Source organism: Pteronotus mesoamericanus, unplaced genomic scaffold (genome assembly GCF_021234165.1).
Source record: "Pteronotus mesoamericanus isolate MK-2021 breed Mesoamerican mustached bat unplaced genomic scaffold, CSHL_Meso_final contig_180, whole genome shotgun sequence".
Classification (NCBI taxonomy): domain Eukaryota; kingdom Metazoa; phylum Chordata; class Mammalia; order Chiroptera; family Mormoopidae; genus Pteronotus; species Pteronotus mesoamericanus.
Genome location: NW_026555076.1, coordinates 8923907 through 8948392, shown reverse-complemented (window position 1 = coordinate 8948392; position 24486 = coordinate 8923907). Strand labels below are relative to the sequence as shown.

At 33.8% G+C, this 24486-nt stretch overlaps 1 protein-coding gene across 2 annotated transcripts in view; it reads left to right on the top strand.

Annotated features, from left to right (window-relative positions):
• The window catches only part of UBA6 (ubiquitin like modifier activating enzyme 6), a 69245-nt gene extending 48866 nt beyond the window's left edge, over window positions 1-20379 (top strand). For both annotated transcript variants that reach the window (XM_054566811.1, XM_054566812.1), the window contains 14 exons: window positions 94-199; window positions 857-946; window positions 1057-1137; window positions 1873-2001; window positions 2959-3010; window positions 3101-3164; window positions 4115-4184; window positions 5708-5779; window positions 8747-8864; window positions 10271-10464; window positions 11258-11385; window positions 12310-12397; window positions 12613-12707; window positions 18106-20379. In XM_054566811.1, the coding sequence (XP_054422786.1) occupies window positions 94-199; window positions 857-946; window positions 1057-1137; window positions 1873-2001; window positions 2959-3010; window positions 3101-3164; window positions 4115-4184; window positions 5708-5779; window positions 8747-8864; window positions 10271-10464; window positions 11258-11385; window positions 12310-12397; window positions 12613-12707; window positions 18106-18241 (1423 nt within the window). In that variant the 3' untranslated portion in view covers window positions 18242-20379. The remainder of the gene's footprint in view (window positions 1-93; window positions 200-856; window positions 947-1056; window positions 1138-1872; window positions 2002-2958; window positions 3011-3100; window positions 3165-4114; window positions 4185-5707; window positions 5780-8746; window positions 8865-10270; window positions 10465-11257; window positions 11386-12309; window positions 12398-12612; window positions 12708-18105) is intronic.
• Window positions 20380-24486: the final 4107 nt, after the last annotated feature.

Sequence of the window (24486 nt, the reverse complement as noted above, 5' to 3'; positions counted from 1 at the left end):
ATATGAAGTGGTCAAAAGAAAGTAATAGAATTTCTTCTGCCTACATTGCTGGTGGTCACTTTTATGTCTCTTTCCTATTATCTTTTCAAATAGCCGTTGCATAGCAAATCTACGACCCCTCCTGGATTCTGGAACAATGGGCACTAAGGGACACACTGAAGTTATTGTACCTCATTTAACTGAATCCTATAATAGCCATGTAAGTGAAGCAATTTTTTTTTTAAGTAAATGTCACTTTTTTACTTACATCATAATTTTTTTGTCATCAGTCAACAAATTTGATTTGGCTTCTCTAGTCCTATTTTTGATCTTTCAGTGATATGCATACAATTGTGTATGTACAATTTTAGAAACATAGCTGATTCTTATAAATCATCAAAATTTTGGTGTTTGGCTTTCTAGATTCTGTTCTTTTGTTTGCTGTTTATTTCTCAGAGCTGCTTGATTAGTTTTCTAATGACATTCAACTGTTATTTGCAAAATATTACTGAAGAATTAGTTTTTCCATGGGAAGGACCAAGACATCTATATACATATATTTTCTATAAATGATATATAGATACAACTGTTTTTAACCCCCACAGGTAATTTTGAGGTACTAACAAAGTTGAAAACCACTGACCTAAGAAATAATCATAGGCTTTAGGATTTAAAGATAATAACCCAAGTTGTAAAATTTAAGGTATACTTTTCACAAGTGTAAATATTTCTTTTTTTTAATTAATTAATTTATTTTTTCAAATACATTTGTTTTTACAATTTTATTATTTTAAGTTGTCCTAAAACAGTCAAGTAAATTCAGTCAATAAAGAATTGTCATTGCTTCTCTTAACTATTATCATATTTTATAAATTAGCGGGATCCTCCAGAAGAGGAAATACCATTTTGTACTCTAAAATCCTTTCCAGCTGCTGTTGAACATACTATACAGTGGGCAAGAGATAAGGTAATAAAGATCTTTTTTTTCAAGGAATTTTTTTTGTAATAAAAAAGAAGGTATTTTCAACTTTCAATTAGACTTCTGTTTTTAAATTTTTTCTTTCTTTTCTATAATAGTTTGAAAGTTCCTTTTCCCACAAGCCTTCATTATTTAACAAATTTTGGCAAACCTATCCATCTGCAGAAGAAGTCTTACAGGTAAAAATTAGTATATTTTAATACAAACAAGAGTTTGTGTAATCTTATTTTCAACTTTCCTGCAAATGGTTTATTTTACCTCCTTAAAAAAGGATTAAAGGGGTTATTATTGTTTGTAGTAAATAACATGAGGAATCTTAAAATTATCAGGTCACAAATAACTATTTTAGTTTCGTTGAACTATATGGAGTTGCCAATATTTGACCGTGTTTGACCCCCAAGAAATCAATTCATATGGTTCAACCTAATAATGCTAGAAGGGCTACAAATAATGAATCAGCTTGTTAAGCTCTTGGAGTTCTAGTGAAACTTTGGCAGTTGGCCAGTAATATCTCAGACTTATCACTCATGTAGTGAGGGCACTTCAAAGATGTTTTCTTTCCTTTAATTCTATACTAAAAATGCCAGCTTTTTAGTATAAAACATTATTCTTGGTACTCCCCTTAATAAGTACATATATAGTACTAAAAGCTAGCAAGACATGAAGATAACTTGGGAGACAAGTAACTATGGTTAAAATTTCCTGAGTTATTTGTTTCTGTTTCCCCTCCAAAAAAGAGTAAACACAGGGAGAGGAAAAAGACAGACAAGGACCTTGGGCTGGGAAAAAAAATCCTAAGACACATGAGATGGCACTTCAAACTTTGGCTAATACTTCCTGGGAGAGAGAAGAGAGCGTGTGCGTGTCTGGGTGTTCAGTTGGAAATGCACTTGTTTTGTGTTCTCTCATTCTAGAAGCTACAAACTGGACACAGTTTAGAAGGCTGTTTTCAAGTTATAAAGTTACTTAGCAGAAGACCTAGAAATTGGTCCCAGTGTGTCGAGTTAGCAAGATTAAAGTTTGAAAAATATTTTAACCATAAGGTAAGTGTGCATTATAAAACATAAGAAAAAGCCTGACCTTGGCTCATTTACTGACTGCCAGGTTAATTTCATTGACCCAGAATGTCTGCTCTTTATTTTGGGAAGGTTTTTAGAAATAAATAGTAGATTAAGTGAAAACAAGTGCTGGGCACACAACTAATTTCCCTTTGAATGTTACTGATTAAAGAATATATTAAAACTTCACCCAGAGGCTTGTTAGTTATACATTTAACTGATCCTTCTCTCTCTGCAAAATTGGATTTTCAGTAGAAGTTTCTTCTGAAGGATAAGGAATGTATTTCATCAGTAGTCTTAAAGTAGTTTTTCAGAGTAAAGCAGAAGACTGAGAAAATAGAGATACTCAGTCAGAAATTTTGTTGGAATTTAGCCTTCCCCACTGTATCTCGTAATCATATTTTATGTCTGTTTCCTCATTTGTAAAATGAAGATAACAAATTAGTACCTAATTAGTATTTAATTATATAACAGTGTCCTAATTAATAGGACATTGATGAGGCTCAAATGAATTAATACATGTAAAACATTTAGAACAGTACCTGGCCCATGAATACTCACTGAATATTAGCTGTTATTCTTACTTCCAATGACACAGTTGTTAGAATGTGTTCTCCACTCTTTAGTCCCTTTCTGTCTTTAGGCATGTATCTATTGGAAGATAACTTAAGTTCTTTTTTTTTTTTTTTAAGTTTTTTGATTACACTTATCCCTGCTTTTCAGCTTTGTTTATATACTTTTTAAAATGACAAACTATAAGTGTTGATTTTAAAATAACAATGGAGGTTGCTCCAGGTATGGAGGCGGGGGGAGCATGACAATCCAGAACAGACAGATGCAGTGTAAGAGTAGCTGGGAGAATTTACTGTATATCTTTTGTGTGTGTGTGTGTATGTATGTATGTATGTATTTGTTTATTTTGAACTTCATTTTTTACTTCAGGCTCTTCAGCTTCTTCACTGTTTCCCTCTGGATACCCGATTAAAAGATGGCAGTAAGTATAACCGAGTGAGTGGTGAGAAGAAAGTTTAATGCAATTTATTACTGGCTGCCTCCATTTAAAATAATATTTGTATCTTGTTAGGTTTGTTTTGGCAGTCACCGAAGAGGCCTCCCTCTCCAATAAAATTTGATTTCAATGACCCTTTGTAAGTATTTATATCTAGTTTTATATGCATTTTTATTATAAATCTCGAACATCATGTAAGCTTATCTTATTGGGTGAAAATTTCAGACTCTTTAATGTTAAATTATTACATCTCTGCTAATCTAATAGTTAAAATAGTCTTGCCAGCCAAGCAAGTCACAACACTCCTTTCCACACAATCTATTTATACTCTGTACAATAACCTTATTATTTTTATCTTTTGTAAAATGAAACCAAAGTGTCACCTCTTTGACTTTATCCATAAAAAAGTAAAATGACAGCCAAAAGTTTTCTATTTAATGAAGCTAGTATATAAAACATTTAAGTTGTATGGGGGTAAAAATAATTACTGCTAAATGTCTCCCTAAATAATCTCAAATTAATTTTCAAAGGAGTTCGTCTTTGAGCAGATACCTGTATACATATCCATATGAGATACACACTTTATTTACACACACATATATATATATATTTTAATTAAACATTTAGCTTGTAAGCCTTTTATGCTTAGTTTTTTCATCTGGTGTTTAAGTTTCCAGTCACCTAATCCTGACAGCTTCTCCTATCAGACTTACCTTTCTTTGATTTTTGGCCAAATTCATTTGCTTAGTTTGAACCTGATACACACTTTTTAAAACTAAATGTGTAATATTTTCTTTCGCTAGTCTAATTTTTGCTTTTCCGGCTACCCAAATCCCCAGAGTAATCATGATTGCTACCTAAATGTCAGTGCTGGTGAGGATTAACATCTAATGTTTTCTCTTTTATTGCTTTTGAAATGCTTAGATCTAGACCAGAATTTCACTGCCTGAATTAAAAATAATAATAATAATTCTGTAACAAAAATTTTGTGGTTACATTTCTTCAACATTTTAATATATATAGTTTCTGAAGAATTAAACATCTTTATTTGAAATTTTATATTCACACTTATTTTTTTAATTTCAAAAGGCACTTCAGTTTCCTTTTGAATGCTGCAAAATTATATGCTACAGTCTATTGCATTCCATTTACAGAAGAGGTAAGATATTCTTCAAGCCTTAGCAAATGATACGGAGCCAGGCTAGACTTACCCACCAATTGTCTAATCAAAAAATGTGTTTACATATTATGAGAATTGTTCTTTGATATAAGCTTTTTATTTTGTTGTATCGTTGCCCATTCTAACACAGCAGAAGCTAAAATCTCACTGCAGCATTACTAAGTAGAATCAAGTTGATTATTCTAAGTTTAAGTAGTGAAACAAATATTTGAAAGAGCAGTCTTTATTTTATTTTAGACCCTATTAACTTCAATTGTAGTTACTCTGAAAACCCAAAGGGAACTTTTATAGCAATTTAAAAATATTTCTTAGAGATTCTCTTAACATTTGTTTGGTTTATTTTATGATGCTTCTTACATACTTTACAAGAAATTTGAAAATGTTACCTCCTATTTACATTTCTTAACCCTTATCATCATAATCATTGTCTTAGACATAAATCATTGACTAACTCAAAAGGACCTACTACAGTTTTATTTGAGACAGATTTGCATTAGTCATTTTTTTTCACAAATGCATATTACAGCTAAATAAATTGATATACTTTTATTAGGCAAAATGGGAAAATATGAACCAGATTCATAATTAATACTGGCTCTTGGATCAAGATTCAAATGGATCTAGCATTTTAGATCCAGATAAAAATGCCTGTTGTAGATTAATCCTTATTAGAGTTAATGTACAGTAAAATATCTATAAATGTCTCGTGAACATAATGGCATACAGTCTGTTTTTCTTTTTGTAAAAAAGACTAGTACATTTTTAAAAATTTATTCTTTTCCAGAGAGAGTTGGAAGGGAGGGAGAAAGGGAGAGAAACATCAATAGGTTGCCTCTTGCACACCCCAAAACCAGGGACCTAGCCTGCAACCCAGGCATGTGGCCTGACTGGGAATCAAACTGACGTCCTTTAGGTTCACAGGCCAGTGCTCAACCTACTGAGCCACACCAGCCAGGGCTAAAAAGACTAGCAATTTTGTGATGTGTCATAGGTGCCCTCAAAACCAGATTGTTCCAATTTTTTCTAAACAGATTTTTAATAGTAAATATGGATCTAATAACTTTACATTTATCCAAGTTTATCTGAACCATTTCAATATTCTTCTGTTTCCAAAGGTATGAATTCCATTTACTTACTCATTTTATTTATAATAAGTTCATATAGGGGGCTTTGTAAAACAATGAAGAGGTAGACCCTTACTTCAAAGTACTGTCTGATACAACCAGTCATAAAACTACCTTTATAAAAATTTGTGGAAAGAACTAAGATTTCAGGTTTCCTGACAGATGCTTTTCCACACATACCACTTTTGCCCCCAGACTTTAGAGTTGATATATCTGTAGAAATAAAGATAAATGTCATAAATGGATGTAGTTTAAAGAGTCAAATGATAAATTATTCAAGTATGTTAGTATGAAAAAGGACTTATAGAATGTTTTTAGCTTTAGAATTCAGAATTAAAAGAATAAATTTGTTGATAAAATTACTTTTTAAAAAAACAGGACATATCAGCAGATGCCCTCTTGAATATTCTTTCCGAAGTAAAGATTCAGGAATTCAAACCTTCCAGTAAGGTATGTTGAGAAATTCTTTTATTCAGCAAATAGTTATTGAACTTATACATGTGTCAAATCCCATTCTAAATTCAGAGAATCCTTCATTTAATATACAAAGCAAAATCCTTGCTCTTGTGGAAGTTTTATTCTAATAGGCCAGAGGCAGTCAATTAAAAAAGGTATTACATAATTTGCAAAGTGGGCGTAAGTGCTGAGAAGAAAAAATAAAACAGGGAAAAGAAGGAAAGCATGATGGGGCTGGTGACATTTCATATGGGATAAAGTTGAAAGGCTCTCTGATCAGGTAAATTTGAGCTGAAGCCTGAAGGAAGTGAGCCATCCTGTTCTCTGGTGAAAGAGCAACGTAGGCAGCAGGAACAAGTGCAGAAAGTGGCCTCAAAAGACTTTGAAAGCCAGGGTTTTTCTAGAGGAGGAATACAAAACTAAGAATAGTAGATGGTGAGATTGGAGAGGTAGTCAGAGTTAGTTGGTCCAAAGGCTGAGGATTACTGTTAAGCTGGAGACATGGTGAGAGTTATGATAAGTACTTTGTGTTTTATTGGGATAAAAAGCCAGTGGAGGATTTTAAGCAGAGGAAACAATCTGACTTAATATTTAAAAGGATGACTCTGGTTGTTCTGATAAGAATGGTTATATGAGACAAAAGAGAGGAAGCAAGAAAAGGTATTAAGAGATTATAGGCAATAAATGATGAATAGGTAACAAAGAGTTGTGATAAGGGGTTGGATTCTGTGTGTATTTTGCAGTAGCCCTGACAGGATTTGTAAGAGATTGGAATTGGGAGTATGAAAGAAAAAAAAGGTTGTTACTTGCTTATTTGAAAAAAGAAATAAACTTAACAGCTCTGAGTAAGGAGGAGAAGATAAAGGAAGTTTGAGCAGGAAAAGGAAGATAGGAAATAATTGCCCAGGGGAATGGGAAGTCACTTAATTAGAAGATGTGGTAGAACTGTTGAGACAGCACTGAGGATCCACCTAATGGTAACCCTCTCAATGTATTCCACTAAATGTGGCTGGAGAAAAGGCAATTAACTGCTTGGGTGCTCCTGTAGAACAGATGGAAAATTGGATGTAATAAGGTTGGGATTTGCCAGACAAATATGTTGGGAAGGGAGTAATAATAAACATAGAACATTTAGGCAGGGTAAATAGGAAAGTTTGAAAATATTAAGATTGTTTTCCCCCTACATGTTCTTTGTGTACCTTTTCAAATGCACTCTAAAAGTCGTCCATAAACAACCTTCTGTTCCCCTTACCCTTTAGTTACACTGGAAAATGGAGAGTAATGCCTGCCTTTCTGCAAAATTTAAGAAAATGGAGTGTGCCATCTTCCACCCTGCATTTTTATTTTAGGGAAAAGGAATACTTGTAGGCAGTATATTTTTTACAAGTAGATGGGTTTGCCAGATGAAATGTTCAGGACTTGTAGCTTATTAAGAATAAAAGTACAAAAAGGATAAACAGCATTTCTATATAAAGAAGGTTCCAAGGAAACATGAATCAACAACTTTACTAGCCTTTTTTGCTTTCCCTTCAATGTGTTTTCTGGCCTGAATTACTTTTGTTTCTATCAAAGTTTGGGGGTAAAAAATTATCCCGATCAGTTTGGCTAGTTTTAACATGAATTATATAAGCTTTTTTAGAACTCAAAGCAGTTCACACCAAACCTCCAAAGCCTGACACTTCTAGTTCACTGATATCACAACCAAATTTATCAGTTAGACATTCTGGCAAACAAGTTTCTGCTCCCTTGACTTTTTAATACTTTTTAAAAATATATAAAAACATGAGTTAGATGTGTTTTTTAAATAAGTAATATTTTCATCAGTGATGATATAGCTAATTTCTTAATTTGAGAATATTACTGTATTTTGTTGTGTGTAACATGCCCTTTTTGCCCAAAATTTTTGAGGGAAAAATAAGGGTGCATATTATACATGGGAAATACTAATTTTATATCTGTATAAATGTTTCTAATTTTTTTATTTATGTTTATGCATTAAAAGTGTAACTCTAGAAAGCATTAATGATATCTGTGTGCAAAATAATACCCTGGAATATGATAATCAGGTTTGTTTCTAAATATAAAAAAGTAAAAAATGACATTAAAAAATTAAAACGGATTTTTTTTCCCCCCGAAAGTTTGGGCCAAAAACTTGGATGTGCACTATACGCAGGAGTGCCTTATACACAGCAAAATACAGTAACTTCATTTTCCTCATGCAGTGTCCAATTAGTAATTCCTTAGGGATAAAATACTTGTGTGTTTTGCCCTGCATCTGTATGAAGAAAGACATACTCTTTGGAAAAGAATAGCTTGTCAACAATCAACAAATATTTAAGGAATACCTATAGTATATATTTTATGGATTTCCTCAGTTTCTTTGAATACAGAAAACAGCTCTGTATTAGTTAAAGCCATGCAATTTGGTTTGAAGTAGATTTGTGAGAATCACAAATTGTTCATTAATAGTAACTTTGTTTATAAAAGAGAACCATATAAATTCAGACCTCACAGGCTATTCAGTAAATATTTTTAACACCCACTGTGAATAAGTTTGTTTTAGATATACAAAGTAGGCGAAAGTAGGTTTACAGTTGTTCATGTGGAAAATATACAATAATTAATAAAACATAATACAAGAATAAAAACTGTTTTGCGTACTCACAACTGTAAACCTACTTCTGCCCACCCCTATATTGAGGCTCAGTTAACAAGGTAAAGATCCTGAGAAAGATTCTGGTGGAGTTTAGGTATTAGTATTAGGAGACAGATAATAAAGAAAACATAATTTATATAATATTACCTACTAGTGGAAGATGTAAAATACATTGTACCATAATGATTAATAATCTAATTAAACTAAATGGAGGGAATACTTCCTCTTAATGACATATTTGATAAAAACGTGTGTGGCAATCAATTAAGTACGGGATATGATAACATTAATAAATATATATTTAGGTTATTCAAACAGATGAAACAGCACAGAAACCAGACCACGTTCCTGTCAGCAGTGAAGATGAGAGGAATGCTGTTTTCCAACTAGAAAAAGCTATTTCGTCTAATAAAGTTACCACAAGTAAGGGGAAATCTTTATTAAAATGGTTTGAACTTTTAGGGATTTTTATATTCACTAAGTTCTATATTCTAAAGCTCGAAGGATTAAATAATAATACTAGTTGATTTCATGATCAAATGAAAGGCACTGTTCATCTTTAACTGTGACTGAGTTGATAATTTTCTCCACCATTGCTCTACCCTCAAAAGCTAAAATGTAAGTTTGTTATTGTTCTTTTATCTTTTTAAAATTTTTTTATTTTTATTTTTTTTTTTTTTTAGAGAGGGTAAGGAGGAGAGAGAAACATCGATTAGTTCCACCCATTTATGCATTCACTTCTTGTATGTGCATACTTCTTGTATGTGCACTGCTGCACATACAAGAAGTGAATGCATAAATGGGTGCTTCTTGTATGTGCACTGACCAGCTGCTTCTTGTATGTGCACTGACCAGCTATTGAACCTGGAGCCTTGGTCTATCCAACAAACTGAGCTACCTGGCCAGGGCCTGTTCTGATTGTTTTAGTCCTTGAGGTTCTATCGTGATTTCTTTTTAACTTATGGCTAGCATAATGAACAAAAAAGGGAGTCCTTATGGAGACTAACCTTTAGACAGATCCAGTTATTTTAGGATACAAAAGCATAAACAGGTGGTTTTTTTTTTTCTTGCCTTCTTAGTCTTCATAATTACACATGGAGAATACAAACTGACCAACATATATCCTTCATCTTAAATGTAGGGAAACCAAACTTTACTTCCTTAAAAACAGCTACTAGCTCATGTGTTTAGACCTGCTCGCCATCTCTCTATTACATAAATAACAGCAGTTCCCAAACTTTTGGATTTTATGTACAGAATAGTAAAACTTACTGAAAACAGCCTGGATTTGCCAATTATTTATTTTGCAAATAAAAGGTAATTATCTTAGTTTATAAATTACAGTTCTGGGGGAAAAAACTATTTCTTATTCGATCACGGGTCAGACTATGCCAGTCTACTGGGTGATTCTTGGAACCACTGATCTAGAAATCTTTCACAAAGTTAAATGTTTTTATTTGACCAACTTACCTATTAGTTTTCAGAGGCCAGATGCTTCAGAATAGTATTTTTGAAATCAACTTGCAAACAGTAGCCAATGTTACCTTTTTATCATAAACCACTCACTAGCAGATGTGGTACATGGTTTTCTTCTTTTTCTATTTTTTTAGAAGGGTCTTTATAATATAGAAGTTTCTCTAGTAGTATTGAAGCCACTATTTTCATGTCCTTCAATAACTGCATTTCCCTGGATTTTTCTTGTACATTTCATTCATTTAAAAACATAAACAAAAAGGGCTCTATAAAAGTAGTGAACCCACATGGCATTTCAACTAGTAAAACCTTTACCATTCACTAGGAAACTTTGTTTTTCTGGTTGTTATGATCAGGTGACCTTCAAATGGCAGTCCTTTCATTTGAAAAAGATGATGATCGTAATGGACACATAGATTTTATCACAGCTGCATCAAATCTTCGTGCCAAAATGTATAGCATTAAACCAGCTGACCGTTTCGAAACAAAGCGCATAGCTGGTAAAATTATACCTGCTATAGCAACATCCACTGCTGCAGTTTCTGGCCTGGTGAGCTTATTTGTTATTCTTCCAATGAAAATGCTTCTTTTTCATCGCCTCCTTTTTGTTTTTTATATTATACTACCTCCAACTAGCACTCGGAGATCTTAAGAGAAAGAGGATACATATTGATCTTATAATTAAAAATTTAAGGTATTTCTAACAATAAAGTAATCTATATTTTGAGGTTTTATGGGTATACAAATATTTTAATATAAAAAAGAAGCTCTGTCAAGGTAGAGTCTTAATTTTCCTTATAGGCAGTAATCCTCTTAATATTCTTGTCCTCCATACAAAGCAGGTGCTCTCTGTCTTGAATAAAATGAACTGCCCTAATCTTTGCTCTGGATTTTAGTTTTGCCTTAAAAATATGTAATTACTGTTTGTGATTCGGGTTCTTACAACTTAATCTTACTGATTCAGAGTCTTTAGGATGGTCTTAGTTATTATACTGTACTGTAGTGTTATTCTTAGAAGCTATGTAATTCTGCCCCTATATTAAAAATGTTTTTAGACTCTTCAGTTCTGCTGTCTGCTTTCAAAGAAGGAAGATTACCTGGTCAATTTAATATGTTTTGTAATAACTTTGTTCACTTGTAGACTAGGCGGAGAATTAAAAAGTATAAAACATGCTAAAAGTAAAGCAACAAATAAGAAATTTATGTTATTCCAGTCTAATAGTTGATTTTATTTTATACAGAGAAATGCTTGATAAGAATTTAGGAAAATTATAAATACAGTTAATTAAAGTCATGAATAATTTTAGGCTTTTTATGTAATCAGATGACATTTTTTTATTTAGGTTGCATTGGAGATGATCAAAGTAGCTGGTGGCTATCCCTTTGAAGCTTACAAAAATTGTTTCCTTAACTTAGCCATTCCAGTTATGGTGTTTACAGAAACATCTGAAGTAAAAAAAACTGAAATCAGGTATGCATGAAGGTCTATTTCTCCTGCATAATGAGAATTAAGTAAAATATTTATCTCTCAAAAGGGAAAAGTACTAGTTTCATATTTCTTTTCCTTCTATATGTATAAATTCTTGCTGCCATCTTAAGGCCAGGTATAAAGTCTGTCTTCATGAAGTTTTTGTGACTAAAATAGCCATAGAACTTTCACAACACATAATCGGTCACGCTGTTTAGCTTTGTACTTTCTTACCGTTTCCTCTACCTAACTCAGATGAATTAGAAGGTACTCAAGTGTCTGAACTAATGGATCATACAATTTAGAATCTGGTTCCAAAAGCTGTGTGGCAAAATAAAGTGTTGCCCTGGACATCCATTTTTCATTTTTCAGGTTGTCAACACCAAAAATTTGAAAACACCTATCTTGGCAAGAATGTGAGAGAGCATTCTCATATATTACTGATGAGAATATAAAATAGTGTAACCCATAATAAGGAAAATATACAGCACTCTATTTCAAATTTGCAGATACATTTACATTCATTTCAAATGTTAAATAAACAAGAGATTCATTCTGGCATTGTTTATCATGGCCAAAGATTGAAGAAACCCAAGTGTCCAGTAGTCGGGTACTGGAACATCCCCACAGTGAAACTTGTGGAGGTGTTTAAAAAGAGGGCAGGGGAGAACTCTCACTAAGACATACTGATTTATAATGAGACACTAGAAGGATCAACAAGGAACTGATAAAACTGGTTGCCTGTGTGGTGTGTTAGAGAAATAAGTTTAAGGAATACTTTAAAAGTTGTATTTTTCTGTTTTCCCCTACATTAATATCTGGCTAAATTACAAGTAATTGACTTCTGGGTTATTTTTATTATCTATTACTAAAGGGAAGAACATTAAAATGTTTTTCCTTTGAATTTTTTTTTTTTTTTTACAACAGAAATGGAATATCATTTACAATTTGGGACAGATGGACTATACATGGAAAAGAAGATTTCACCCTTTTGGATTTCATAAATGCAGTAAAAGTGAGACACATTCACTTAGTTCCTTTGAGTCTGTTACTTTTTATACGCTAGTTACTTTGAGTCTGTTAGTTTTTATACATAATTTCTGGAAGATTTTTATAAATATTATTTAGCCCAAGTTTGTCCACTCTTTTACTGGTAGTAAAACATTGTCACCAAACACTTTATATTGAGACAGAGCTTTGATTATTTCTGTTTTGGATGTTCACTTTCAGGAGAAGTATGGAATTGAGCCAACAATGGTGGTACAGGGCGTCAAAATGCTTTATGTTCCTGTAATGCCTGGTCATGCAAAAAGATTGAAGTTAACGTAAGTATCACATGCTGTATGCAAAATAGAAATTGAAACATTAGCTAGATGCACACTGGAAAATTAAAGAGGTTATCAAAGTTTAGATAAAACTATGTATTTACTCCTAACAGTAGTCAAAAAGACAGTGAATCTATAAAGCTTAGTAGGGTGCCTCTCAAGGGAGATTCGTTAAGATTACAATATCCTTGTGAATTTAATGTAGAGTTCACTTTTTAGCCAGTAGGCTTGGAAACTTGATTTGGTCAGTACACTAAGTGCAAATTGACCCACCTCTCATGTGGAAACACATAATGACCAGTAATATGAGAATGAAGTATAAAACAAAATGCTAAATCATTACATTCATTGATTCAGCAAAATTTTTTTTGGAGTGTCTGCTATGTGTCAGGCACTTTTTTGAGCATTAGGAATACAGCAGTGAGCATAGCAAAGTCCCAATCCTACTTGAGGAGTTTGCATAACAGCTAGACAACTGTGTTAAATAGTGTTAAGTACTATGGAGAAAATAAAGCAGAATAAGGGGGTAAGTTGCTGTATTATATTGTTAGTCTAGGTATTCCCTCTGCTTGTCGTAGGTAGTACCTATTTAGGTGGGATTTCATCAGAGACGAAAGAAAGGGAACAAAAAGAAGCCAGTCATTTTATTTATCTGCAAGGTCCTAAATGATCTGTTGCCCAGTTACTCCTCTAAGTTCCTTGTATACTTCTCTCTACTTAAAAATTCTAGCTCTACTGGCCTTCCTTCTTTTCTTTAAACACTCCAGCCATGTTGCCAGCATGAGACCTTTGCTCCAGTTGTTTCCTCTGTAACTATCTCTGAGATAGCAACCTGGCTAACTTGCACCTCTGGTCTTCGTACCTCCTGAAGAGTCTTCCCTGAGCCTTATTTAATACTGCAACCTATCTGCTACCCCCTCCTAGCATGCGTAGTCTCCTTTGTTCTGCTTTTTCTTTTACATAAAAGTTATCATTGGCTTGCAGCTACTATGTATTTTGTTTATGTTTATTAATTATTATCTGTGCCCTGACTGCTGTGGCTCAGTATGTTGAGCATCATCCTGCAAACCAAAAGATCACCATTCACTTCCTGGCCAAGGCATGTGCCTGTGTTGCAGACCAGACCCCCCAGCTAGAGAGGCAACAAATCAATGTTTCTCTCTCTCTCTTTTTCCTTTCCCTACTCTCTAAAAATAAATAAATAAAATCTTTAAAGAAAATAATTACCTGTCTTCCCCCAGGACCTAGACTATTAGCTTCACAAGGAGATAGGAATCTTTGTTTGATCTGGTCACTGATGTATGAGTAGTTCAAGCACCTAGACCAACACCTGGCACAAAAGAGTAAACAATAAGTATTTGTCATATGAATAAATGAATCTCTATGTGATGGTGCTTTGACAGACATGTCAGTTTTAACTGTGATTATCAATTAATGAGGTTATTCACTATTTTTTATTACTATAATCCAGTCTTAATTATCAATATGTGACAAGATTTATATTAGCCAAGACATTAATTTTGCTTCTATTTTTTATTCTATTATTGATATTTAATGAGAGAAGGGAGAGTAAGAGAGAAACATTGATTGGTTATTCTACTTATTTATACATTCATCCGTTGCTGTTTATATGTGCCCTGACCAGAGGTCAAACCCACAGCTTTTGAGTATCAGAACACCACTCTAACCAACTGAGCTACCCAGCCAGGACTATAGTGTTGTTGTTTTTTTCATTCAGATCTCTAAGGATATTTTGGATAAAGTAAAAGTAGTATTTAGAATTCATTTCTTGTATAATACCTAGATTAGAGTGGAATGTGAACTTCTGGCTAAGATGGAGGCATAGCTAGATAGACTTTGCCTCCTCGCACAACCAAAAGGACAACCACACATTTAAAAACAAAAATAACGAGAACGGCCAGAAATCAAACTCTTTGGAAGTCTGACAACCGAGAGATAAAGAAGAAACATCCAGACTAGTAGGAAAGGCCATGTGGAAGGAGGACCCGGCAGGCAAGGCAGTAGATGGTGGACCAGGCGGGCCCACATTTGCGTGCAGATAAACTGGTACGAACAACTGGGGAACGAGATAGACCACACAACCCAGGGTTCCAGCATGGGAAAAGAAAGCCTCAAAAACTCTGGCTATAAAAAACCTGTGGGGGTTATGGTGAAGGGAGAAGATCCCAGCCTCACATGAGTGTTTGTTGGAGACACCCACAGGGTTCTAGAACGTACACAAAAACACCCACCTGGGAATCAGCACCAGAAGGGCCCAGTTTGCTTGTGGGTAGTGAGGGGAGTGACTGAAAGCCATCTAAAAGCTGAGCAAGTGGCATTGCTCCTTCTCTGACCCCTACACCACATACACCACCACAACACAGTGATGTGGGTTGCCACACCCTGGCGAATATCTAAGGCTCCTCCTCTTCCAATGTAACAGGTGTGCCGAGACAAAGAAATGGCCCAAATAAAAGAACAGATTAAAACCAGAAAAACAGCTAAGCAACAAAGAGATAGCCAGCTTATCACATACAGAGTTCAAAACACTGGTAACTAGGATTCTCACAGAAATGATTGACTATGGTCACAAAATAAAGGGAGAAGTGAAGGCTATGCAAAGTGAAATAAAGAAAAATATACAGGGAACCAACAGTGAAGGGAATGAAACCAGGACTCAACAATTTGGAGCAGAAGGAAGAAATAAACATTCAACCAGAACAGAATGAAGGAACAAGAGTTCAAATAAATGAGAAGCTTAGGAACCTCCAAGACAACTTTAAACATTCCAACATCCGAATCATAGGGGTACCAGAGGGAGAAGAGGAAGAGCAAGAAATTGAAAACTTGCTTGAAAAAATAATGAAGGAAAGCTTCCTGAATCTGGCAAAGGAAATAGACTTCCAGGAAGCTCAGAGTCCCAAAGAAGTTGGACCCAAGGAAGCACACACCAAGACACATTGTAATTACATTATCCAAGATTAAAGACAAAGAGAGGATCTTAAAAGCAGCAAGGGAAAAGGAGACAGTTACCTACAAAGGAGTTCCCGTAAGAGTGTCAGCTGATCTCAAAAGAAACCTTGCAGGCAGGAAGGGACTGGCAAGAGGTATTCGAAGTCATGAAAGACAAGGACCTACATCCAAGATTACTCTATCCAGCAAAGCTATTGTTTAGAATGGAAGGGCAGATAAAGTGCTTCCCAGATAATATAAAGTTAAAGGAGTTCATCATCACCAAGCCTTTACTATATGAAATAGAAAAAGAAGAAAATCAAAACTATGAATAGTAAAATGACAGCAAACGCACAGCTATCAACAATTAAATATAAAAAACGAAAACAGAAAACTAAGCAAACAACTAGAACAGGAATAGAATCAGAAATGAAGATCCCATGGAGGGTTATCAATGGTGGGGGGGAAGAGGGAGAATGGGGGGAAGGTACAGGGAATAAGTATAAATGGTAGGTACAAAATAGACGGGGACGTTAAAAATAGTATAGAAAATGGTAAAACCGAAGAATTTATATGTACATTCCATGACCATGAACTATGGGGGAATTCTGGTGGGTGGGGGAATGCAGGGCGGAGGGGAATAAAGGGGAGAAAAAATGGGACCATTGTAATAGCATAATCAATAAAATATTGAAAAAAAAGATACTGTGGTCCTGAAGTGTCTTGATGAGTGAAATTTAAAAATTGGCTGCAAATAATTCACAAAAATGCTTTATAGAATTGGCTGATATTTGTAACCTCCAGCATGACATGTTTTGTGAATATTTTACATTTCATTACATTGTTTATTTAGCAGATAACATTCTGAGTGCCTATAAGGCAGCTGGACAAGCTGGCTTCAGAAAACCTGGATTCTCATCCTTAGCTACTTAACTGTTTTGTTGTGTGGAATAGTAGCGTATTGAACTTTTTTGAAACTTAGTGTCCTGTCCACAAATAGGGATGATTGTGCATGCCCCTAGCTATGGAACACTAATAGGAAAGGCTAGTAATGTAATGGCAAGTAAAAAAATATTCCATGTTACTCCTGTTAATATTTTGTCATCATACTCTTATCAAATAGCCCTTGCTCTCAAGGACTTTACAGTTATTAAGGCAGAGTAGTGTGTTAATAATAAAATGAAATTGATTAATTATTATAATGAAGGTCTTTACAGAGTACTGTGGGTACTACTAAGTCATACCTTGAGCTTAGGGTAGATTTTCACCTTTGATAATGGATTATATCAGGCAAAAGTAATAGTTTGAGCAAAAGCATGCAGTGAAATAAAGAGCATACATGATCTCTTTGAGAAATCAAGTATTTTGGAATGACTTAAGGATGCGGTGGTAGAGAATGAAAACTACAGAACAAAAAAATATCTTTATAAAATGGAAAGAGCTACTATTGAGGAGCAAAGATTTTATAGTTCAGAGTCTGGCATAAGATAGGTAAACGATATATGACAGATAACATTTTTACATTTTAAGAGAATCAGATTTACATTTTAAGAAAATTCTGGCAGCAGTGTATATTGGAGGTAGGAGAGAAACTGGAGACTGCTGTCTAGAAGCTAATGCAATATAGGGCATATAGATGATTGCTTGATTTAAGACAGTAGCAGTGACAATATCAAAAACTAAGTGGGTTCCTTTTACTATTTTTATTATATTTCATCAATTTTTTAAATTATACTTGACATTCAGTATTATTCTGTATTAGTTTGAGATGTACAGCGTAGTGGTTACACAATCCTATACTTTCAAAAGTGGTCCCCTGATACTTCAGGTACCCCCCATTCATAGCTATTACAATATTGACTATATGCCCTCTGCTGTAGTTTACATTCCTATGACTCTTCTGTAATTACGAATTTGTCTAAGCAATCTTTTAGTACATAGTATAAATAGAATATAAGGGAAAGGTGAAACTTACTGTCTTTTACTGTGAGGTTGCTAGCTTGCAATTGATTTAAATTTTGTTGCTTTTTACTCTTCTAGAGACATGCTTGAGAAGAATTTATATGATTCCTCCAAATTTTATAGGAAGTATAGGAGAATTTGTTCGTTGAAATCATTGCTTTCATAAAGCATTTTGGTTTTTTGGGGAAGCAGGTTTGTGTATGTTAGAGGGTTTATTTCACCTTTTGTTTTTGTCTTTGAATAAATGGTTTGTATTCTTCATCTTGCCAGCAGTGATCTAAATTGATTCACTGTTAGGTAAGTGAGTGTCTTGAGTTTAGAGCTTTTAGTTAAAAAGAATGTATGTAAGCAGGTGGATTATTAGGTTTAAAAATGAAATTAAAGTCTAGATAAAAGTCCAGACTTTTTATCTGGGCAATATTAGGCAGCAAATCACTCATTTCAGGAATTTACCAAATTATTTGTCTTTGGTTATTTTTCTTAGAATGCATAAGCTTGTGAAGCCTTCTACTGAAAAGAAGTATGTGGATCTTACTGTGTCATTTGCCCCAGACACTGATGGAGATGAAGATTTGCCTGGACCTCCAGTAAGATACTACTTTAGCCATGACACTGATTAACAGAAGTTGTCTAAAAGTTATTCCAGGATTTCTTGATTTTGGAAAGGGTGCATTTAATTCAGAAGCCAAGAAATCAACTCGTAATGCTATGGATTTCTCTTCGAGGAAGCCTTAATTTAAGGGAAATACCAGTAGAAAACTACACTGAAGAACTGCAAAACATTTTGGACCATGGTGTACACTTGTCTAGTGCTTCATATGTGGATATGATCACAAGCAACTTTGAATTGGAATGTCATTTTGCTTACAAAAAATGTGGATTTACCTTTTTAAGTGAATAGGAGGAAAAAATATGTATCCATGACCAGAATAGATGAAAGATCGAGGAATTGAAGGCAACTATCTGAAAACTTAAAGAATTTATTTGGTTACTATTTGAGGCCCAAATAGTGTCAGGCACCCTGCCCGTCTCGTGATTAGGCTTTGAATTTTAACATCAGTGGGAAGGAGAGGGAAAATAATGGTGGATGAAGAGTAGACATTTTAAGTTGTACAGTTGTAGTTTATTGTCCTGTTACCTCTGCTAGTTTAACCAGAGTTTGTTATATCACTGTCTCTCAAAGATCAGGATCTTTGTTGATAGTGTCAGTATTGTAAGCCATGAGCAGTAGATCAGATGACACGTTAACTTGGACTAAATGTTAATATTATATGGAGTCTGACAACTCTTTTAGAGAATCCGTGAATGTGAACAGATAAATGTGGCTAATCATTTGATTCTTCCATATGCCTTCTAATGTGGCCATTTTATTTATTTGGAACTCTAAACCTGATTGTCGTAGTTTATAAGACTAAAAGGTTTTGTGAAGGGAGTGTTTTTAGAAGTAGGTGAAGAGTAGAAATTAAAAATTTATCACTAGTTGAGTCTTGGATTTGTTTTTCCTTCCTGCAACCTAATGGACAGAAAACAATTATTTAATATTTTATTTTAAAGAGAAACATTATTTTATTCTGCATTCCCAGAAAGGGACTTGATGAAAATAAAAATTTATTTTTTTAGGTCTTTATTAATAGAAACTTTCTGTCTTCTGATATGAGCTGTTGCAGATGTTCATATAAATGCTTTCATTAAAATGACATAAAGTACACTCAATACTGTAAACTCAGTGAAAGTAACAAGTTTTTCCTTTTTTTATTCTATTACGGTCACCCTCCCTTCCCACAGTCAGTCCCTTTTATAAGACTGTCTTGTAATCTAAAGTAAGTTTAACCACCAGGAGCCATTTTCCTCCAGCTGCTTTTCTTCTGCTCTCCTGTTCAGGCTGTTAATAGGTACTTGGATAAAAACTAAATTCACATCACTATTACTCCAATTTGGTGTCTTTTTATACCCTCTGCTTAACTTTCCTTTTATTTTATTTGCAAATACTTTATATTACTTTGTCAGCCAGCTATATTACTTTTTTCTTTTGTAAACATATTTATCCTGTTGAGAAAACAAATTTCTTTAGGAGCAGAAGGTGAATTTGTATGATTAACAGATAATCTGTGCATTAGGAAGTGAAGAGAAGTGGACAAGATGAATTTAAAGGAAATGGCTACCTTTTAAATAAGCAGTTACTATTTGGTTCCCTATATCCTACCCTCTCCCATTGTGCATATCAGAAGTGTAATGCTTAAAATTAGTAGTACTTAAAATTGAATCCAGGAACATCAGCATTCTATGGCTTGAACTTTATAGGCTAGGAATGATAAAAGGACTTTTGTGTAAGAATCCTTTTTCCCCGCATTCATCTTGTTTTGTGTTCCTTGGAAGTAGCTGATATTTTTTAGGTAGCCATTGAGTAATAGTCAACTATGATCTAATAGCTTATCACTTGATGTAAATTTCCAGAGCTCTTCAAAAGTAAGTTCAGAGCCACACTATCAACACTTATTTATAGAGATACAAACAAAATCAACAGGGATTAAGTTCATTCTGTGATATATACCTGAAACCATTTTGTCATTGCTTTTTTTCCTATAGGTAATGGTTATTGCCGTTAATTTCTTCTGTTTAGTTCTACTAAGCTGAAAAGCCATGTTGATGTTAATGACATTTTTTTTCCACTCTCGGTCTTGTTTATTTCTGTATCCTAAGATTAACTGTTGGTGATTGCAGTACTAGGTGCAAAAAATTAATGATTTCATTTTGTACGGTACCACTGAGTAATTTTTTACTTATTAAAAATAAATTTAAAAATTTGACAATATCTTTGTAAATCCTGTTCCATAGTTGATTGCCGAGATTCCAATTGTGCCATTTATTTTGTGGGTAATGTTGTTTTGATGTTTCCTAATTTTTAAGTTATGCAGTGATGGAGATACAACGGTCACTGGATGTGATGGGACATCACAGTGTTTTTTGCTCCTGGAAATTCTTTAAGACAGTTGGGGGGAGATGGTAGTAACCATGTAAAAACCTAGAAGATCCACTATATCCTGTACTGTTAGTTGCCGATTTCTCAAGTTCGTTTTGGACTTAAAAACAGTTACGTCAACTCATCTGTAAGTTCCTCTAAATTGTCGCAAAGGTAGAACTTTGGAATAGATGTGTATCTTTGTTTAATTCCAGTATTTTAAAATTAGTAAAATGAAGACAAAAGAAAATAATTCTCTTGAGATTTTGAGGAAAAATCTCTTGATCTAAAAATTCAGCTATAATGAATACTATCAAAAATTCATTGCAATCATAAATGTATAATTATTTAATATATAATCACTAGGTATGAGTTTTGCTATTTTACTTTTAACAAAGTTTTTTTTCCTCTTGCCTTATTCTACATTTGTTTTTTTAATTCAAGAAATTAATACGCAAAAGAGTGCATAAAATATAAATATGCAGTTTAAGGCATCATTTTAAGGTAACTACTTGTATGACCAGGTCTCAAATCAATAAAACAGTGATAGCAGCCTGGAAGCCCCCCCTTGTAATCTCTCCCAATCACAACCACCTTCCCCACACATACCTTCTGGCAATACTACTACCCTACCTTCTGTGATAACTATGTCTTTGTTTTCTTTTTTTAATTAAAACTATCTTCCATTTGATAAGTTCTTTTTTTTAAATATATAATCTTTGTTATGTATTTTTTCCAGTGCCATTTAGTCTCCTTATACCTCTTTCCCCAAGCAGTCACCTCAAGTTTTAGTGTTACCAATTATGTATGTACTTAAACAATACCACTTAGGTTTAGATGATTTTTTTAAGTAAACAGAATGATACTGTGTTCTCTGGCTGCTGCTTTCATTGAACAAGAGATTCATCCATGTTGTTGTCTGTAGTTATACTTCATTCATTATCATTGTAGTGTAATTTACCTTTGCATTAACATACCAGAATTTATTTGCTCATTCTCTTGACAGCAGGCAATCCTGATGATTTTAGTTTGGGGTAATCACAGTTCTGCAATGAACACTATTAATACAATATGTATCTCCTAATGTAAATACGTTATAACCTAGGGATGAAATTACTTGGACGTAGGGTATTCATATCTTAATTCTTATTAGAGCAGCAGAGATGTCCTGTTTCTCTACATCTTACTCAACACTGGTGTTAACAGACTTTGTAAAATTGTACAAGGCTAGTGGATGTGTGGTTGTATCTCATTGAAGTTGTACTCTGCATTCCCTAAGTACAATTGAAATTGAGAACATTTTCATAAATTTATTGGCCACTTTGATTTTCTTTTTTGTAAAGTGTTCTTTCAAGTCTTTTGCCCATTTTTCTCATTTGTTTGTAAAAGATCTTTATAAATCTTGTTCTTTGCTAGCTGTGTAGTTGAAAATACTTCCTCCCACTCTGGCTTGCCTTTACTTCTCTTGATGGTATTCTTTGATAAAAAGACTTTGTTAGTAAATACTGAGAAGTATCAATCTTTTGTTTTAAGGTTAGTTTTTTGTAAATTTAAAAAACTGATCTGTACCCAAAGCTCATGAAGGTACTCTTTTATATTGTTTTCTAAAAGCTTTAGTCTTGCCTTTCACATTTAAATTTTTAATTCACAAGGGATTAATATTGTGTATTCTGGGAAGTGCCTAATCACCACTTACTGAATTTCATCCTTTTCTGTAGTGTCACTTTTCTGCAGTGACACAAAAGTCATATATCCATACGTATCATATGTGTGTGTGTGGATGTGGATATGGGGCAAAAGTAGGTTTGTGATTGTGATTACACAAAACAGTTTTTTCTTGTATTATCATTCATTATTTTCCATATGAACAACTATAAACCTACTTTTGCCTGTGTGTGTTTCTGAATTTTTTCTTTGTTTTCTATACCTGTGCTTTTTACTGTCTTCAACACTTTAGCTGATACATTGTTTTTTATATTTGGCAGAACTGATCCTCCTAGCTTGTTCTGTGTCTTGGTTATTCTTAGCACTTTGTATTTTCAGTTCTCAAATTTCTGTTTGAATGGAAATGGAATATGGAAATCTGTTAACTCTTGCAGTTTCCAGTTGCCTTGCTCTAATTTTCAATCTTTTTATCTACCTTAACATGAAAAGCATTATTTTATAGTCTGTGTTTAGTAATTCAAAAATCTGAAATTCTTTGGATCTCTTACTTTTGTTTCTACTAATCCTTCACTTCTTCTTTTAAATTTTTGTGTCTTACTACTTTTTATTGTATGCCGATGTTATATTTGAAAAATTGTAGAAACAGTTCAATGCCCAGCATGATAATTTTCATCCTCCGCAGAATTTTTTCACGTGTTCTACCAGAAACATGCGCATTAGTAATTCAGGATAATTTTGACCCAGTTTTAGAGACTGAGATTTTCTGTGTCATCCATGTTACTCAGAGCTGAGCTGTAGACTATACTAGCATTCGTTCTTCCTGTTCACCTAACTCCTACAACACTTAGTGTTGCAAAGTGTGAGTTGGGATTACTAGGCAGCCCCCTCTTGGCTGGCTTAGAGTCAGCCTTTAAATCTCTAGTCATTTAGCTCTGCCTGGCTTCTCACTGGCCTCTTAAAAATCTTCAAAAGCCCCCAGGGAACAAGAGGTCACAAATGAAGGGTGCACCTTTATGAATTTCTATTTTCCTCAGTAGTGTGATAATTATTCACTAGCACCCTCCTAACATATTTTTTTAAGATTTTATTTATTTTTAGAGGGGGTGGGAGGGAGAACAAGGGAGATATCAATGTGTGGTTGCCTCATGCACCCCGTAGTGAGGACCTGGCCTGCAACCTAGGCAAGTGCCCTGACTAAGAATCGAACCGGTGACCCTTTGGTTCTCAGGCCAGTACTCAATCCACTGATCCACAGCAGCCAGGGCCCAACATTTTTTAATAATGTATTTTGTTCAGCTTATTCTAAATATTCTTAAATGAGAGTGCTAAACCAAATTGCCTAGCCCTCTTAATTTCTTAACTGTAGTTTGTGTAAAATATAACTGATTTCTTTGCATTGCTTCTGTATGTGGAAACTTACTAAACTTTTGGTGATTCTTATAAATTATTTGTAAGTTCTTTTAGATATCCTATATAATCTTCATAAAGAGACGGTGTGTAGTTTTTTTTTAAGTCCAAATTTTAATTTTGTTAATCTTCTCTAGTGTATGTTTCATTTCTATTCTACTGATATCTGCTCTTATCAATATCAGTTTCTTTATTCCTATTTTCTTCAGGGTTTTTTGTTTGTTTTTTACTGTTGTTTCTAACTTCTTGAGATGGATGCTTACCTCATTCATTTTCAGCCTATCTTCCAATATATGCATTTAAAAGTTATAAATATCTCTACATTACTATAATTATATTATTTATACTCTAATCGTTGTAGTAGCTGTATTCCATAAGTTTTGGGGGAGGGTGTGTGTATATATATATATACAGTTGGGCAAAAGTAGGTTTACAGTTGTGAGTACATGAAACACAGTTTATCATGTTGTTATGTATTACTGTGTTATTTTCCATACAACTGTAAACTACTTCTTCCTCACCCTGTATCTCTGTATGTATGTGTATGTGTATAATTGTTAATGTTTAAAATATTTTCTACTTTCCATGAGGAGTTCCTCTTCATCCCTTGGGTTTTTTAGGAGAGTGCTTCTTCATTCCTGCCTAGAGAGTGAATTTAGGGACTTTTAAAATCCAATTTGATAATTATTGTTTTTTAACTGGAACACTTAGGCCAATTTACATTTTATGTAATTACCAATATATTTAGATTTATTTCTGTCATTCCATTTTATAGGCTTTTCTTTTTGTTGTTCTGGCTTGTTCTGTGATTGTTTTTCTCCAATTTCTTACCTT